This window comes from Desmodus rotundus, chromosome 6, assembly GCF_022682495.2.
Source record: "Desmodus rotundus isolate HL8 chromosome 6, HLdesRot8A.1, whole genome shotgun sequence".
Lineage (NCBI taxonomy): Eukaryota > Metazoa > Chordata > Mammalia > Chiroptera > Phyllostomidae > Desmodus > Desmodus rotundus.
In genome coordinates, this window is record NC_071392.1 from 18,436,963 (window position 1) to 18,454,051 (window position 17,089).

The 17,089-nt window shown below is 36.3% G+C and overlaps 1 protein-coding gene across 6 annotated transcripts in view; it reads right to left on the reverse strand.

The window, feature by feature from the left end:
- Positions 1 to 17,089, reverse strand: part of HDAC9 (histone deacetylase 9) — an 825,995-nt gene that overhangs the window by 548,527 nt on the left and 260,379 nt on the right. Inside the window, exon 4 of one of the 6 annotated variants that reach the window (XM_053926229.2) lies at positions 11,188 to 11,325. The exons of the other annotated variants lie outside the window; for them this stretch is intronic. Within the exon in view, the coding sequence (XP_053782204.1) occupies positions 11,188 to 11,325 (138 nt within the window). The remainder of the gene's footprint in view (positions 1 to 11,187; positions 11,326 to 17,089) is intronic. 6 annotated transcript variants of the gene reach the window in all.

The window sequence follows — 17,089 nt, forward strand, 5'->3', positions numbered from 1 at the left end:
AATCAAAGTATTCATGGCCATTCTTTAATGTTTATTGTTCTAGACGAATATTATATTCTCTATATAAGTGTCCCAAAGAGTTTTGTTAGAATTATAGTAGCAGTAAATTTATTAAAAATGTGAAGATAAATGACATTTTTACAATGAGTCTTTCCAGCCAGAAATATAAGTTGCTCCACTTATGTCATTTATTATTTCAATTAATTATACATATGTATGTATTAATATATTAATACATGACACATTCATATACAGGTTTTTTAAATTATATGTCCAGTACTTTCTTGTTAAGCTTGTTTCTGTATTTGTTGCTATTGTGAGTGGAGATACTGTGTTCATTACATTTTATACATGATTATTTTAAAAGTACTACCTTTTTTTTAATCCTCAGCTGAGGACAGTTTAGATTTTTTTTCATTGCTTTTAGAAGGAGAGGAAGGGAGAGAGAGAAACATCAGTGTGAGAGAGAAGCATCGACTGGTCGCCTTCCATACATGCCAGGGCAGGGGATGGACGGACAGTACACGCCAGGACCTCCAGCATCTCCAGGACGGCCAGGACCGGGGATCTACGCACCCCGACCGGGGATCATACCCACAACCTTTCGGCTATGAAACGACACTCCAGCCAACTGAGCCACGCTGAAACTACTACTTTTACATGTAGTTTACATAAGGACTTACCATTCCTTCATGTTGTTTATAATAATCTTTCTGTTGACACATTTTGACTTTTTTAGGTAGCCAGTGACATCAAATCTGAGGTCACTAGAATTCTATCCTAAATCGTATTCACTTGTTCCCTTCCTCACTGTCTTCTCCCTCTTCCCCACTTTGCATGGCTCACCTCAGGGGCTCATGGCCTCCCAGGCCTGTGCACGGCCTGGTCTCCAGTGTCCGGAACAGTGCTGGCCACACAGGAGACGTCCAATACACATTTGGTGAATGACTCTGTGGCTTGCAATGAAATCATCTTCCAAAGATAACAGCAGTGTCCTCTTCATACTTTTAAGAGACATATCTAAAAATGTTGGTTTCTGATTTAGAACCTTAAGAATACCATGGCGGGAGTAAATAATTTTCTTGTTCTTTACCGAGAATGTCAATGTGAGTTCTCTATTATATGTGGTTAATGCTTAAATATTAGGTTAGGGATAATGTGTTACTGTTAAGAAATCTTCTTCCTATAACTAATTTATTTCTTGTTTTTTGGTTAAAAAATTTTTTTTTAATACATAATGCCCATGGATTCCATTCTGGAGATTTCCTAAAAAGATTACCATGTAGGTTTTACTCCTTCAGTCTATCAACGTGATTTACTGTTTCAGTAAAAATAACAATTTTGGAGGGTGGGGGTGTCCAGACTTCCTTGCAATTCTGGTATTGACAATACCCAGAAAAACATCATTCACAGTGGAATTCGCATGTAACCTCCAAAATCCATGAGCCTGTATAAAACTTGTGTAAAAACAAGTTTGTATTTAATTGCCTTTTCATGAAAAGGCATTAAATTTTTTCATGAACTGTCCAAGAACATGAGGCAAAAACATGAAACAAGCAACCAAAAAACACATAAAACATTAAAATATTTTCTAATATTAAACATACTGCCAAATCCTGAAATAAGATCCACATTATCAAAATGTATTTGACATACAATGGACCCATCAACTTATCTGTGCAGTGTATTAAATTTACCTCTAATCAATACTTTATTTTGAAAATTATTCCCTTCATATTCTTTCCTTAGCATTATATGTCTAAATTTTACCATTAAGTGGGTAGTTTTTCTTCCATTAAGTGCTTAATAACAAAGCGTGGATCTGAAACGTGCCAGTTAACCGCAGTCCTGCCTTATGTCACGCATGTTGAGTCATGATCTAGTCATTGCCATTTTTTCTTAACTGTCAGTAATTACGGTTTTGGATGCCTTTAAGATCCAAAAGTTTAGAAAAGTGGTTTTTTTGTTTTATGTGTCTAGTATTTTTATTTAAAGCTTCATTATTAATTTCTACTTTATTATTCCTTTGTGTTGAGATAATGTAAACTGTGCTCTTTCTAGTTTGAAATATTTATTCATTCACATTAATTATATCCTCCAAGCTATTTCCCAAACCATTTGTCAAAGACCCAGAATAATTGTGTTTGCAACACAATTAATCTTCTTTTTCAAAAGATTTGCTCTATAAATATGACAAGAGAGCTTTCTAGACCTCCAAGAGCTGGAAGTGAAGGGATTTGGTGGGACCCCAGCATGAAAAGTACCCTTTCCCCCCAGATGAACATGTGGCTTTGCAAATAATGAACTTCTCTAAAAAGCCAAAAAAGTTTTCATAAGTCTGTAGATCACGAGGGTAAGATCTTCTGGAATGGTGCTGGAAGCCGATGTGTAAACAGATTCCAACGTAGCAAGAATTCAGCCTCCCTTTCTGATCTGTGAGGACCGTAGAAATCTGTCTGGCATCGGCATTCAGGGCAAAGTGAAAGCCTTACAGTACTGTGTTGCATCCTTCCTCTCCATTCAACCGAGTCTCTTCTGTTTAGTCCTGAACCTTTGGCAAATTTTATGACAAACTTATGACAATGTTTTGCTCTCTTCCTTGCTAATCTTAATTGCCAAACCACCAATGCAATTAAATTTGCTGCTCTTTTCTTTGTGTTTTTATTATTTTTATTTTTTCTGTTACCATTTGTCCCCCTTATACCCTCTTTACAAAGGGTCACAATTGTGTTCTCACTGTGGATGTTTCTTTATATTATATAAAATAAGTCCATTTTGCTCCTTTAGTGCTTTTTAAAATTATATTCCATGAGTTGTTCTATCAATTCCCCTATTTGCACTTGGCTGATCTATTTTAACTCATTATTTGATTTTAAACTTATTATTGGAAATGGTATTTTTAAGCCTATTCTGAAAGAACCTCTTTGTCTTTTAAAGTGGGAATTTGATGCATTTGTATTAATTGGTATAATTAAATATCTCATTTTACTTAAGGATCAAAGCCTTTATTTTAGGAACTCAATTGGTTTTAGAGCAAGACTAAAATGAGTTACTTCACTCATTCCATCCAGGTGGGGAGAAGCATGCAGGACATCATTCCCACTTTTTGGTGACTTCCTTGGATAAGATTCGCAGGATGCAAATCCAAGTGTACGGTAGGGGTTCAGACAACTCATTAGGAATTCTGGAGAGCCTGTAGGGAATAAAGATCCTGTAGATCCGTTCAAATGCCACTGGTAGGAGTCAGGAAATGGAGACAACACACTTAGTTACCAAGAATGCGCCATGAGCCCCAGAGAAATGACCACAGTGAAAAAAGACAACAAGCCTCTTCGTCAAATAGAAAAATCAGTATTGAAAGAAAAACTCAGTAACCTTGTGACAGATTCTCAAACTAAGACAGAAAAGGGCTGAGGACCTATGGTTAATCTTAACATTTAAAAACCGATTGTAAAGTTAGATTTTTGTGTGTGAGTGTGTTCAATAAAACATAATCAGTGGTCTACTCAATTCCTTACCTAACTCAGCTCAATTTCTGATCCAAAATAAAAGGTCATTTAGGGATAAAATTGGGCAATATTTTCAAGAATCCATGAAAAAATAATACTGACTTTCCTAAGAAGATGCTCACAAAATAAACCGATTTATTGTTGCAAAACAAAACACTTGCTTCTGCAGCATGTATGAATTTGGGGCCTATTTGCTATACTGACAAACTCAGTTGTTTGCTCCACCCTAAGAAATAATAGACAATCAACAGCAACCACTAGTATAAGATAATATAGTTACAATTTCAATCTATACTTATCTAAGAATCAATAAAAACTGTTCAACAACATACTAAAAACAATGCAGCTCTTATATTCATTTTCTTAAGTGCATCTTCTGTTGTTCAGAGAACCAAATTTTTGAGTGGTGATTTTCAAAATTATTACTAGGGAGAGAAATCATTTCTGGGGTATGAAGTTATAAATTTCAAAAACTGCACCTCAAATAAAAACGTAGATCCCTATGTGTAGTACAAATAATGGTTTATAGATATAAATCTTTTAAAAAACAAGCTTTGGTTTTATTTCAGTATTTGAATAAAACTGATGTGCCCATAGATCAAATAACCAATTACAGCTGTAGATAAAATTGAATTGTGAGAGGCTTTCCATATTTAGTTCTAGTAAAAACAACACAGATGTCATTTAATAGAACCAAGCCCCCTTTGCTATCTGCTTTATTGCTTCAATTGCTCAGACACATGGAAGTGAAGGCATTTGTTTTGTTTTGTTATGAGCTCTGCTTTTATAACATGCATATGTTTATCCCCAAATACAGACTATGCACACACATAAACACATTTATATGCATATAAATATAGATGAATAAATAAATATATATCTACGTTACACGTGGGTATCTATAAAGTTCACTACATTCTGGTCAACATCCACAGGCAAAATATTAGATTACTAAAATTTGATTACCTGTGGTTAGGTTTCTTTTCCTCCTAATTATTCCTAATGTGAATTTAATCCAGTCCTAGTTATTTTTATCAGGCACTATTATGAAAACATTGTACTATAATATGGTCAACAAAGAAGTAAAATAAAACAAATATATATTTCCAAATATATATAAATGTATAGTTTTGTAAATATATGTACAAATATAAAAATATATAATATACTAAAATAGATATATGTGTATATACACATACATATATATACATATATACACACACACACTATGGGGTGGGGGAAAAGTAGGTTTACAGTCGTGAGTATGCAAAACAGTTTATTCTTATATTGTTATCTATTAATTATTGCAGTAATTTCTATAAAAACTGTAAACCTACTTTTGCCACACTATACACACACACACACACACACACACATACATATACCTATACATATATATGTGTATATATATATATTCATTCAAAAATTTAGTTGTGGCATTTGTTTATACTTGAAGGAATATTTATATTTACTTTAATATTTTAAAAACATTTTCCTAAATCTGAACTACAACAGTCACATCTGCTCATCCCTGGGTTTGCTAGACAAAGAGTGGCACCTAATTTAGCTATTTTCTCCTGTTATTTCAAATCTCTCGATTTACCAGTTTTCTTCCTACCTCCTAAGGAATCTGACACCTTCATTAGATTTTCTGGAATGAAAGTTAAGTATTTCTCAATGTGTAAAATCGAAACACCTACATGTTCACTGGTCTATTTAAAGGACCAAGTTTCTACTTTAAATCCAGAGAAATAATAAAATAAAAATCCTCATCTTTATATGAATAGCTGCAGATTTTGAAATGCTTAAATGTAAGGACATCCTTAACAATGGATCATTATTACATTATTATTGTCCTTGGCAGATGAAGCACAAAAGATTGATCAGAACAGCTACTCAATATATACCCTTAGCCTGCCTGATGTACTGAAAGAAAAAAATGCCCCTAAACTCTGCAGGCTGATATTTAAATTTCAAATCATACTGAACTCCTTTGACACAATCGCTCTGATAAGAGAACAAGACTTACACTGAAATCTTTACCTTTACCAGATTTAAATTTCATCCAAAACAAATATCATGGTTATGTGCAGACATTGAATATTTTTCCAATCTTAAAGGAAAAATAAAAGAAGAAATTTTCCTAAGTAAATAAGGAATTAATATGCTGTAATTAGTAAGTATTGCCAACTAGTAAAACACCTATAGCATTTTGCAGGTAAAACTAATGCTCATTTTTAAAGGAAAGCTCCAGAAAACTAAGGTACCAATTTTTTAAAAGGGAGAATGCATTATTTATGAATTAAAGTGACTGCCCAGTAAAAGTTCTAGGTTAGAAATGAACAAAGTGTTGGCCCATGTAAGTTTCCAGGCTATTAACTGGGTCTTAGCTGCAGCATCTCTGGTAACTCTTTCTTAATTTCAGCAAAGGTAAAGGAATATTACATTATCAGTATCGTTAGTAGCCAGAAGCTAGTGTGAATATGGCACCGTAATCATTTTGTGATTTCCAGGATCCCCCAGCAATAGAAACATACAATAATTCACTCAATAATTTAACAGTAAAATGGAGATATGTATCATTTTAGGGTAGCAGAGTGTGTACTATGTCAAAGATGATGAATCAAAGCTTTCTGCACGTTAACCATGAGGAAAAAGTAGACATTCATTCTGTAAACCAAAATTATGGCATGAGAGCAAGTTTAGTATCATTTTTATAATGTTTATATCTCAGGTAAGAATTATTACATATACACACATTTCAAATCATATTGAGAAGAGAGACTGGAATTCTACATCTAGAGTGAATTTATTTTGAAAAGTTTGTAACTGAGCTGAGTACTTCTTCCTTCAGTCTTTTGATCCAAGGTCAATGTCATGCTCTCATCATCGCCTTTCCTGATGACCTTTCATATCTCAGACCACCTCCTCCTTAGACTCATTCCCAATCCTTGCCTGTCCTCTACACACAGCCGCTCTGGCTCAGAGGAGTCACCAAGATCTCTTGGCCTCTTTCTAAAAAGCCATCCCGCTAACTAGACAATAATTCTCACTGTCAATAATCAAAGCACTTTAATGATCTTGTCTATTCTGCATAAAAACGTCATCTGTTACATAGAAATTTGCATAATATATTACTTTAATAACTATTTTAATAGGCATTTTATTTCATCTTTGAAAAATGACAACATTAGAGGACAGTTACTGTGCCTTTTCTTTATATAAAGGAGTAGATAAAAAGGTGTTAAATGACATCTAAGGTCATGTAGCAAATCAGGGCCAGGCAGGATTCAGTCCTGGTCTTCAAGTTCTCACATCAGGGCTCCATGGCCTGGGCTAGTGTAAACACAGCTACACACCAGGGTTGGGTGCTGATTCAAAGGAGGACAGGTTGGATATCAGATATTAACATCCCTGTACCCCTCAGCCAGGTGCTGAAGTGTAGGGTTCCATCTGCCTCACTGTACGGTGGCCAGGCTAAGGGGATAGGAAAGGGGCATTCATTACATAAATTATCTACTTTGTTCTTACAAGGTAGGTGTTTTCATACTCACTTTATAGGAGAGAAAACTCACCCTTTATGAAGCCTGACTGTCTAACTTCGATGCTCATACTTTCTTTCTTGGAACATCGCTGCCTCCTGTTACACTTGCTACAGGGGCAAGAAGTGTACAGAGACAAATTTAGGGCATGATAGGTGTGTATGTGTGTGTGTAGAGGGACAGTGAGGGAACAGTTTAGTGAATAAACATTCATCCAAATTAAAAGAAATACATCTCACAGAGAACAAGTCACATTTTAATTCTACTTCATGATTTTAATAATTTTTATATTCTAAAACTTTTTATAGCACCAATAAATAATAATAAATTAATATCTGCCATTATGTATGGAAGTACTCAGGTTAAATATGTAATTACAGAGTATTTTTTGTATTTCTAAAAATATCAAGTATCAACCAAAAAAAAAATAAAAGGGTCACAAGTATAAGTTTACTATTTCTTTTTAAAAGTTAACATGTCTTTAATGTCAGAAATAATACACTATAATTTCTTTACCAAAACAAATGAAATTTCAAGGCAAAGCTGGAAAACACCAATGACTAGTAAGGAAGGGTTACCTCGGGAGTTCAGGTCATGCTCCCTTCAAAGCTCCTTCAGTTTCACCTGGATTTCAGGTGAAGAGGCATGGCAAGTGTGGCACTTAAACACCTCGTTTCTTGGCATGGAATCTCTAACCTACGATGAAGTCCCACTAAGGAAGAAACATGTCTTCAATCTTCAAATGAAAGAAAGTTCATATGGATTTCTGAATTTCTTGGACACAAACTCAACAGAACACTTACAAGTATCATGTGAAGACCCTCCAAATACACATATTTAGGTGCCATCCAAACCCCACAAGGTAAGCCCTGTTATTATTCCCACTTTAGAGAAGAAACTGAGACAGAGATGTACTGAAATAATCCTTTCTTCCTTTTATCTTTGTTATAAAAAAATGTACTGTAGGTCCTCATTAAATTTTTTTCTGAAACGAGATATACTCTGCATAAATAATAACTTTGAGTTAAATAAGCAAACACACATCCCCTTTCTTACTATACTACAAAAGTAACATGCTCATTTCATTAGCGCTCAGGTAGAAAGTACCACCACTGCAGATAAAAAACTCAAGTCTTTTGGCTCTAATTAATTCATGTTTTGAAGCAAAATTAAACAACTGACTAGGTAGATATGAAATTTCTAGTTTACTAAAATCTACTGCTTTGCATAGGGAAATCATTTATGCAGTTCATAACTGGGGTGCCTGTACAAACTGCCTTATCCTTCTCCGAATCGCCATACCTAGCGCCTGTCTTAGCATCGCCAACATGGTCGCCTACGTCACCCCTCATAACTGAGCCAGCCACGCTGCTCAGCTGGTCAAGAAAGCTTCGGCTGCTAGCCCTGGTAGATCATGGATTTCACTGGGTCTAGTCTGAGCCTACGCTGGTCTCATGTTTTAAATTTTTGCAGAAAATTATTGCTGCTCTGCCCCCTCCTATTCTTCCATAAATGTTTTCAACCATTCAAGAATGATCCCGGGAGTGCGAAAGGATGTCTCTACTAACATAGTCAAAGTCTATGAAAAGCCAAAAATTTTATTTAACTCCTGAAGTGATCTTCAGCTAGAAGGAATCCAAACTTGATAAACAGATTGTTCTTGCCTCACAAGCTTTCTGCTGCAGGTTTAGCCATTTCTCGGTCATGCCTGTCCTTGTTCTCAGGATTCAAAAGCCTTCTGAAGACCAGCGGGGCAAGCAGCTACTCTATGTGGCTCGCTGGTTTCCATGTAATTCATTCTGCTTGGACAGTCTGATATTCCCACAGGTGCAACCACTGTGTTCAGTCTTTCTAGCTCAATGGTTCTCAAATCAGCATGCACATTGGAACCACCAGGCGAGCTTTCAGAAATACGAATGCCTGAGCCTCACTGAAGACAAAATCAGAGAACTTTAGGGGTGAGTAAATTCACTGGGCTAAGTTCCTTCAGGTTCCATGAATCCCTCATTTGTAGTGAGAAAGTAACTGATTCAAGATCATCAGTGTCATTGAGGAGTACAAGTCGATTTCCATTCAAAAGGGTCTCAAGTTTGGCATAAGATCCACCCTTACCTAGAGAACCTGATAACAGCGATTGAGAGCACCAATACTTCAGTGTCCACATTAAAAAAAAGACACACGACCAATGTCAAAAGATCTGTGAGTTGTTTTTGGTCGTTGTAAGATAAATTAGTCTGAACAATGGAACCAGTATGTATTTCCTTTCCTGTAGCACCACACCAGTGGAAATTGATCCAGAGTTCTTAAACCATCTGAGATACTCTAAGGACAAAAAAAGCCCTTTATTCCATAATTATTAAACACAATGAGAAAGATGAGAAAGAGTACCAGAGGCAAGATACAGCAATTAATTATGCACACATTTTTCCTGCTTTTCCATCTGTATAGTGCTTTCAGTGTGATCACTTCCTAATTGTGTTTCTGGCTTTGTTCTACTACACATATAGACATAATACTGAAATAGAATTACTACCTCATAACGTCAATGAGCTACCGTGTACACACAAATGATACTTCATCTCAAGCACTCATTTACTTAATCCCTTTAATCAGAATTTTAGGAGACAAATTTCATTCAAAAATTCATTTATCTTCCTTCTTAACATGAATTTGAACTATTAACAATAAAAGTGGTGGAAGCATTCCTCAGAATGAATAAATAAAATAAAATCTCCTGCGCCTAAACATCTACATTAAAGTTGTTTTGAGGGGAGAAATGCGTACCTACATACTGTTAAACTGAAATGCATGCTTTGATTATTGCTGCAGAGGGACTGGCAAGGTTTATTTAGCAAATTTCATGCCAAGCTTCTGAAGTGTGCACCCTACCCTTTTCCACACATAATTCAACATAAACACTTTTTCTCCTGACAGACGTTTTGAAAGATCAAAGTGCAGAACAAAGGCAAAGAGTGACATGAAGCGCGAGTACTGGACCATTGAGATGAATGGATGGATTAGCCAGAAAATTCACGATGACACCTTGGACCTGCAGAAGTGGTTCTGTTTATGTGATTACAGTTCCAATGCTTAGGAGACCCAAAGCTCTAAACAGCAATTTTCCTCTATGCCCCAACAGGAAACCCTGCAATATTTCAAAAAGCTCATCCATCAATGCCAATCAGTGCAATTCACCTGACATCTCATTATAGGTTTTAAGCAACTGGATGTCATCTAGAAGAGGACAAATAGTTCATTACACAAACCATTATGGACCAAATAGAACCCTTATGCAAAATGCATCAAACAAAATCCAGGATATTGCCAGCAAGGGCTAGATAAAAGTCAAGTAAAATAAACTAACTATTGTGGAATATGCATCTTGCAGAGCACAGTGGTCCCATTGCCTCACGCTTAGGATTTACAGAGTTCCATTATAAGAAGCAGTGTTGAGCTTGCTAAACAAAAAAATATGGTTTTATGCATATATATGTGAAATACAGCATTAGATTAGGAGTGAAGTTTTAACTACATGGACTCTCTGATGTAGGAGTAGGGAAAAAAAAGGAGAATGTTTGGGTTCACTAGCTGGAGTTCAATATTTTCAGCAATTTCCAGCCACCCTCTAAATTAATGTTTTCAGCAGTGTCGTACACCATCATGTTGATTTCAGAATATGGCAAAACATCAAAATCCTGGCCAGTGTTACTCCTTTCACTGCTAGCTTGAAAGGATATGCAATTAATTATATTGCAGATTTATGGGATTCTAACTAGAACCACACTGACCGGCTTGCTGGTGAGTACAGGAAGAAGGTAACCCACTTGGGGCCTGAAGAGCCTACAAGACTACATGCACAATGGTTTGCAGGAATAAATTACTTGCTTAATGGCCTGTGCTCCAGTCCATTAAAATTCATACGTTTTTCCTTTTTCATATCATCATCTCTATGGATAAGTTATATTGTAGTCAAAAAAAAAAAGACTAAAAATGCAAGTCTTAAGAGATTGTTTTTAAAAAACTCTTCTTGAATATGCTTTGAACTGACCAAAAAAAATTATCGATTGGCAGGTGTTGGGAAAGTTGACCTTATAATTCCTTTCTACTCTAGAATGATTTAAAGATTCACTACAAACCCTTTTCCTCCTCAGAGCAGCGGTCACACTGATGCAAACAAATCGCATCTCGGGGTGATGGGAGGGACAGACTCGGAGTGGCCCACTTCCTCAAGCGTACTTCTGAGTCTCTCTTCGGTAGACTTGCTCTGCAAAATTCTAGAAAAAAAAGTTTAGAATAACAATGCTAGCTATCTTGATTTAATCGGCCTAGTACAGAGCCTGCTTCAGCGCACAGCCCACAGTGTTTGGGGGAGATGTGTTCCACCCATGATTAGAAATGCCACGGAGTCATTAAATCCATAATGACTAAAAATGAAGCTCAAGATAAAGCATTCTCAAGGTTTCAATGTAAGGACACTAACTTACAGGTATTTAACAAAGAAAACACAGAGGAATGAGAAAAGGAAAAGAAAAAAAGAGGAAAAGAGATCTTCTATAATCTAACCCTTTTAGAACAACACAGTAAGCATTATTATTACAATTGTCTAAATATTGCTATGAAAAATAATGACATAAGCTGTTACTTACCTTTTTTTTGAATTTGAGTTCACAAAAAGGAAATTGTTAAGTGTAAAAAATAGTTTAAGTATCTCAATATACTACTGTTTCATGAGACAAATGGACTCAAAGTTTTTCATTCCTGACAACTGAGGATTTCGTCTGATTTCTAATTCAAAAAAAAAAAAAAAAGGAACACATAACATGATCTAGTCAATTTTTATAGTCTGATATACGGAAAATGTGGGAGTATTTTTCATTTTAAATACATAAAGGGTTTACGTAAAGGATTTAAATAAAGGGTACTGCAGAAGAACAAAGGTAAAACATTGAGAAAGCCTTAAACATCCCATATCTAGACGGTGTGAAAGCACTTAGCCAGCTGGTAGGTTTTCAGGGGCTGAAAAATGGGTTTACTGGACTTTTAAACTCATAACAGATGGGGAAAAAAACAATAATTTATAATCTCTGTGTCTAGGTATTTATAAAGATTTTTGTCAGCAGTATACCCAAGCACAAGAGGCTGTGCCCACACGTAAGCAGGTTGAACAATTCTAACCCCGTTCCTGGCCAGAGGCACCACAAAGAGGCAAGTCCCTCTCTGAGTTGGCCAGTGGTCATAGGAGGCCTTCCATATTCACTTTTCCGTCCCCGAATATATGTCTGAAACCTGGGTATGTTCTTTCTTCTTCAACATAAATCAGTCGAGCCATCACGAAGTTCAGCCGGTGGAAGGAGTAAATCCTTACAACCGACACGCAGGGGAGAGAAGGGGAAAGGCATGAAATTGAACTGATGGTCTTTTTTTTCCCTGCAAAATTAATTTAAATCTTTTTCCCAGAAATAAAGCACATTTTAACAAAACAATATAGTTTGCTTTATAGACAGATATTTTATGTGAGAAGCAAAGTGCTGGTCAATGGAACCAAATGGAGCCCAGGAACAGAACAGTGGGTTTTCACACACACGTAGCAAACTTGATACGACGCAATGGTAGTGCTGCAGACCACGAATTAGTCTGGGGCACCTGGTTAAGCACACGGAAAACAGAAGGAACCTGGATTCCTACCTTACACTGCACGCACCCACAAATCCTAAGTGGGTTTAAAGGCAAAATATGATAGGTGACTTTCACTTTAGCATAAATATAGGAAGATAGCTTTATGACCATTTGTATAAGAAAGAAATTTCAAACAAGGCATAAAGGAGTATAACTGGTAAAGAAAAAAATTAATAAAATTGCATCCATTTCAATTAAAATCTTCTGTTTACCAAGGAACACTATAAGTAAAGTGAAAAGACACCTTTCAGTCTGGGAAGAGGGGAAGAGATACTGGCAACATAGAGTTGACAGAGGATTAGTGTCGGGGTATTCCCACAAGCTCTGTAAGTCAGTCAGATCTCGTAGAAACAACCCAAAAGGTAAACAGACAAAGGGGCCTTTCCCGTTAAAAAGAAAACGCTATGTGAAATAAATATATCCAAAGATGTTCAACCTCACACTAGCAGCAAAGTGCACACTGCAATCGCTTTAATACCCTCCAGATGACCGAATTTGAGAATTCCGAATGCACGAGTGTCGGCAAAATGCACAGCAACAGGAGCTCTCGGCCACTGATGATGAGCATAGAAACTGATGCCAACCATGAAACAAATAGCATGGAAATGTAAAATTTTACATGCCCATATTATGACTCAGCAATTCTACTGCCAGATACACCAGAAAAAAGCTACACATGTTCCAGCAAACATGCATAAGCTACATGTTTAGAAGAGTATGACTATAATAGCGAAAACCTAGAACAGCACAGATGCCAACTAAGAGGAACATAGATAAGCAAATGTGATTTAGTCAAGTAATGAAATATTACAGTATAGTGAAAATGAATACATTCCAGCTATATATAATTATCTTGGAATTAATTTTAAAACAAAATATTCAGAAAAAGCAAATTGTGGAAGACTGCATATATTATCATGCAATGTTTACAAAGCTAAAAATCAAACAAAAAAACTAAACAAATGATTGTTTTAGAGTATATACAGATTTAGTACATTTTTACAAAAATAAACAAACAGGAATGAGAAATATAAACTTGGTGGGTAGCAATTATCATGGAGCTGAATTGGTGTAAAACACAGAGTACCACTTATCCTGGTAATGTTCTTAAGTGGGGTGGTGGGTTCACAAGCATTCATTTTATTTAAATTGCATGTTGGATATTCTTCTGTACGTATAAACCCTTACACTAAAAAAGTGACAAATGCAATTGACATTTCTAATGTTAGATTTTATACATATAAATAAAGAAAAAGGAATGGGCCCTGGATGGTATGGCTCTGTGTACTGAGTGCCAGCCTGCGAACCAAAGGGTCACTGGTTTGATTCCCAGTCTGGGCACATGCCTGGGTTGCAGGCCAGGTCTCCAGTAGGGGGTGTGTGAGAGGCAACCGCACACTGATGCTTCTCTCCTTCTCTCTCTCCTTTCCCCTCTCTAAAAATCAATCTTAAAAAAAAAAAAATGAAAAATGTCAACGTGCCTGTTCTGTTTGGTTTGTGGATGGTCTTTACTAATTTTTATGTCATTCAAAATTCAAAATGAGATATTTCCTATATTTAAAAAACTGGTATTCTTTTCTTGAAATGTAGGAAGAACTGGTGATCATAGGCCCACATTCTTGCATGGTACAAAAATCAGTGACGCTAAGTACCAGCAGCTTCCTCTCATCCCAGTTCCCCTACCCAGCTTGGTTCATTCATTCATTACCATCCTGATCCCTCTAAGTTATCTGAGTTTGCAATGCCTTAGAATGAACTGGAATTAACAATGGCTCTCTCAGAATGGTGAAATTAAATATGCTTTGATTTCTTCTCTTTGCTTACCTGTGCTTCTTATCCTTCTTAGTGAGTGTTACTAATGAAAAAGAAACACACACATTATTTTGATAGATATTACAAGAGAAACATAAAGAAATCTCATACAGAAGAGAAGAGAATGAGAAACAAGTTATGTAGAAAGGTAGTGAATGCGACATGTTAAGAATTCCATTTTAATTAAAGTAGCCTAATTTATAACACTCCCATAAATATGCTTAATCAAAACCATTTTACATAGTTGTTTTCTTATTAGATTAAATGGAATAAAAATATATAGAAGATATAAATGTTGAATTAAAAGCACCACTTTTACATAAAAATAGAAGATTCAATTCATTGGAATTTCAAACTGAGAATGAAATACGAACTAGGTGAATAGCTATGAGTATTTTAGAAACCAAGTTATAACTTTGCAATTGCAAAGATGGAAAGCTGCCTTGTAGCAAAGGCCTAACCTCCCTGCCAAAAAATATTATCATCTGTCAGCGTCATATGTTCTTAAATTTTCTTGAAGAATAAAAAGGAAAAGGTGGTTATGAAATTTATGCATCCCACCCTTTGGCTCTCAGCCCTGCTCCTTTGGAGTGTAGTCACTCATGTGAAAGTTCATCAGCCAAGGAGGTTCTTGGCCAAGTGCGAGTAAAAGGCCAGAGCCAATGGGAGAATAAGCATAAGCCTCCATTGGCATTGTGGCAAGTTATTTTGGGGCAGAGATCTTCAACTGGAGCAAATCCTAGGTCCAAAATCTAAGCTAGTTAGAAAGAAACCATCAGCTAGGAACCTTTATCCCCTAGTCCGAGGCTAAGTCAGCCATTATTTTCCTCTCAGCATTTACAGGCTGCTGCCCCCCATAACTGACCGTATGTTCTCTGAAGGAACCTCTACCTCCAAGAGTCCCTTCATAAAGGACTTGTCATTTCTTAAGAAGCTTTGCTCACAACTACTCTGCAGGGCAGCATCACCCGTGATCAGTTCTCCTCCAGTTTATCTGCACACAACACGTAGAGCAATGGAAGTTAAGGGGATAAATAATTAAATTACACTAGCGGGAATGAGCCTGGGAAGACCAGTCTGCAATTTTATTATTCTATCCTCATTCATGATTCTTGGTTGCTTTGGGAGCTCACAGAAAATTAAAATAAATGGAGGATCAATTGACAAAGAAAACAAAAAAAGGAGAAGAAACATGCACTCACAGAAGGGGAAAAAGAAGTAACATGAGCTAATGCATCAGGCATTATGTTACAACGATTTAACTTCTCTTGAATTCTACTCGGAAATTACTATTATTATTCCTATGTTGAAGATGAAGACACTGAGTTTTTCATTTTAGTAAAAGGTTAACTATTATGTATCCAACGACACAGCTAATAAGGAGTAGATCTGGTGTTTAAATTCCATAGCATGTGTTTTTTTCCCATTAGACCACACTTCCTAGAATATGAAGTTGTGCAAATTCAGGGTCTTTATTTGCCCATGCATGAAATATGGATTGCAGAGTCAGGCATTTCAAAACTAAACTCATTATTGCTTTATTCCTTTGATGGTATTGCCTATTCCTACACTAAGTATTGTCAAAGAAAGATCAAATAATATTGCAGAATGATTTACCATAAGTTCATATTAGTGTTATTCTTTTCTACTCACTAATTTTCATACCATGCCAGGAGATCCTTGATGCCAGCATAGCAAATGTGTGGGGCACACGGCACTACTTCTCCCTGATTACCAAGACCAGGGACTCATCGGGCTTAGCTGTGCTATTCACGCTACGTTGGCCTGAGAATCCTCAATGCGGTACTCTGTGCAGCCACTACCAATCAATCAGAGTGAGCACGGCATCAAAAATTGGTTTACCTGCCCCGCCCCATCTCACTCCCCGCAGTGGTGCTAATCCTACCAAAACCAACCACCAGTCATATCCCTGCCTGACTTACTCCCAGGAAATAGCCTTGCAGCCTAGTAAACATCTAGGTTTTACATATTTACCTTCCCCCTTCTTGACCCCAAACTCCTCCATCTTCGTGCTTGTCTGAGAGGAAAAAGGGGTTTGTCTCAAATTTCCAGTCATCAGTGTTCTTCCTCTCCGCCCTACCTCTTCTTCAACAAGTCCTCATTTACTCATTTCTTTTTAATTTTCCAGCCACTACGTCATGGGCTACCTCCATGTGTGAACACATGCTCAACTTTTTCTTCCTCGTAAAAATAAACAATTTTGCCCTCAGTTCTGTAGCATTTTAAAAGCATCATGTAGCTTTTTCCCAATCCTGCTTAATGTTTAAGCTCCTTGAAAGAATTAACAATAATTCTTTCTCCATTTTATTTTCCCCTTATTCCTTCCTTCTTCTCTTCTAAAGGCCTAACAGTCGAATTCAATGGTTTGTTTAGTCTTTTTTTATATAGTTTTTTAAAGATTTAAATTTTTTTTTAATTTTTCAATTACAGTCCCCAATCAATATTAGTTTGTATTAGTTTCAGGAGTACAGCAGAGTGGTTAGACAATCTTATACTTTACAAAGTGCCCCCCAATATTCTCAGTACCTT